The sequence below is a fragment of the Atta colombica genome, unplaced genomic scaffold (genome assembly GCF_001594045.1).
Source record: "Atta colombica isolate Treedump-2 unplaced genomic scaffold, Acol1.0 scaffold261, whole genome shotgun sequence".
Classification (NCBI taxonomy): Eukaryota; Metazoa; Arthropoda; class Insecta; order Hymenoptera; family Formicidae; genus Atta; species Atta colombica.
The window spans coordinates 736914-739065 of NW_017259361.1; the positions used below are offsets into that span (position 1 = coordinate 736914).

Below are 2152 nucleotides of genomic sequence, written 5' to 3' on the forward strand. Positions count from 1 at the left end.
ACACACACACACACACACACACACACACACACACACACCGTACATTTTTATATATGGAGCAAGAGATAAACAAAGCTAGCATTTTTTTTAACTCATTAAAGGCGCCCATTTTATTTCTGAAATAATGCATCTTTAATAAAAATTTTACATTAATTTTAAAAATAGAACAGAAATAATTTCTAGAAATCTAAGTGAGACAAGTAATCCAAAATCAGATCACTGGAGATGATTCAGAAAAGGAACAGCAACAAAAATACAGAATCTTCGGGATCTTGTTAACGCATGCTAACATTAATCCTATGTTTAAAAGATCCCTTATAAATTATCAGTTTTTTCCAATATAAGTTCTTTCTTAGCATTCATCGCGTTAAAGGAAAATTAACATAAATTAGCCTTTAATGAGTCAATTAACCGAGATGATACGCTCTCCCCGTACTCGTTGTACAATGATTAAATCACGATTAAATCACGATTAGTCGAGACCAACATCATCGTGAGGAGATGATTTCGGGGGATTAAAACGACCAGCCCCAGCACCAGGAAAACCAGGCATACCGCCTGGGAAATTCATCCCGGCAGCGCCAGGCATACCGCCAGCACCGCCGAATTTCGAAGCCATTTTATTGATAAGGGCCATTACCTTGGGATTGTTCTGGTATTTGAGGACATTTGTCGGATTCGTAGAGATCTCCCTGAAGGCCTCGGCCACTTCTGGATCCTACACATTCATTCATAAAAACAATCAAATTGCGCGTCATTGTTGTTGCGCATTAAGATTCATTAAAATTATACGCGATTATCGATAAAAATTATATATTTAATTTCTACTCAATTTCTCGTAATCTTAACTAAATCATTTATTCCTATTCAATTTATTACTATTTTCTTAGTTTGAAGTAAAAGAAAGAAATATATGCTTGAACGTGGAATATTTATTCTTGATAAGTTTAAAATTAGTCCTTTAAAGTCAGAAATTATGTAGATAACATTCTAAAATGTGTAAAATCTATATGTTCAGAGATGGTCATTTTTGTAACTTTCAAATATGAGCGGAAATAAAAAAAATATCTTCAATAGATGTTTATTAAAAAAGTAATTAAAAACTTTTAAATCATTATATAAAACAAAATAACTTTTATTAAAAAAAAATTGTTTTAACTATTATTTAAAAAAATAGCTAATTGCGAATGTATACACTTAAAAAACATACTATATATACGTATACTAAAATTAATGAAATTTCAATATCGAGAAATATTTTTGCGTTACTTCACATTTTTCTTTGCAATAGCATGTATAACTCGTTATATTTTCCAAAAAAAAGACCATGACTGATATTGTCAATTTATTAAAAAGACTATGATTTTTTTTTCTCGCGAACTTACCTCGAAGGCTTGAAGTACATCAGGATCTTTAAGAAACTGATAGAAATCTCCTACGCCAGGAGATGTATTTCCCGCATCCGTTTGAGAAGTTCGCGTATTTTCCTCTCGAGCTTTGGCTGCCTCTCGCGCTTTCCGCACTCTTTCTTGTCTCTCGCGCTCCAATTTTTCTTGCGCCTTCCGTTCCTTTTTTCTTTTATGTTCTTCTATTTTTCGCGCCTAATACACAATGAATATAACATTATTTATTCATTTTGTTAAAAAATACTAACTTAAGGTTACTCGGTAAAAATACTGCATCAAAAGAATTAAGCACAGAGAAGAGAATTAAAAGAATTACAACTTACATACTACAGAATGTTTACTCTCGTAAAAAAAATCTTTGAGAATTCGCAGATTTTCCAAGTGTTTTTATTTAAAATTCTAGATAAGAGAACCAGAATAAGAGAATGTTAAATGCAATTTTGAAAGGGGAGCGAGTGTAGGGTGAATCTCGCTTCGCAGTAGTTATTCTTCCGATATATTCAAAGCGTGGAGTTTAATTAACTGCACTTTTTGATCTCAATGGTATGTGGCAGAATAAAGCTATAAGCTTGACGGCGAACGCGCAAGGTTCAATCTAAACATAGGCGTAAGCAAATGATCGCAATCCTTGTGATCTTTTACAGAAAAGAGCGATCCACCGTGCGCTTTTAGGAACGCGTCCAAATCTTAAATTATAATGACGTGGAACATGCCTGGCTGAAAATCTATGTGTATATATATATATA

The 2152-nt window shown here is 32.9% G+C and overlaps 1 protein-coding gene across 4 annotated transcripts in view; it reads right to left on the minus strand.

Annotated features, from left to right (window-relative positions):
• Positions 1–6: 6 nt before the first annotated feature.
• Positions 7–2152, minus strand: part of LOC108689233 (putative protein FAM10A4) — a 20899-nt gene continuing 18753 nt past the window's right edge. For all 4 annotated transcript variants that reach the window (XM_018195920.1, XM_018195919.1, XM_018195921.1 and 1 more), the window contains 2 exons: positions 1386–1601; positions 7–718 (listed from right to left, as the gene is read on the minus strand). In XM_018195920.1, coding sequence (XP_018051409.1) covers positions 473–718; positions 1386–1601 — 462 coding nt within the window. In that variant the 3' untranslated portion in view covers positions 7–472. The remainder of the gene's footprint in view (positions 719–1385; positions 1602–2152) is intronic.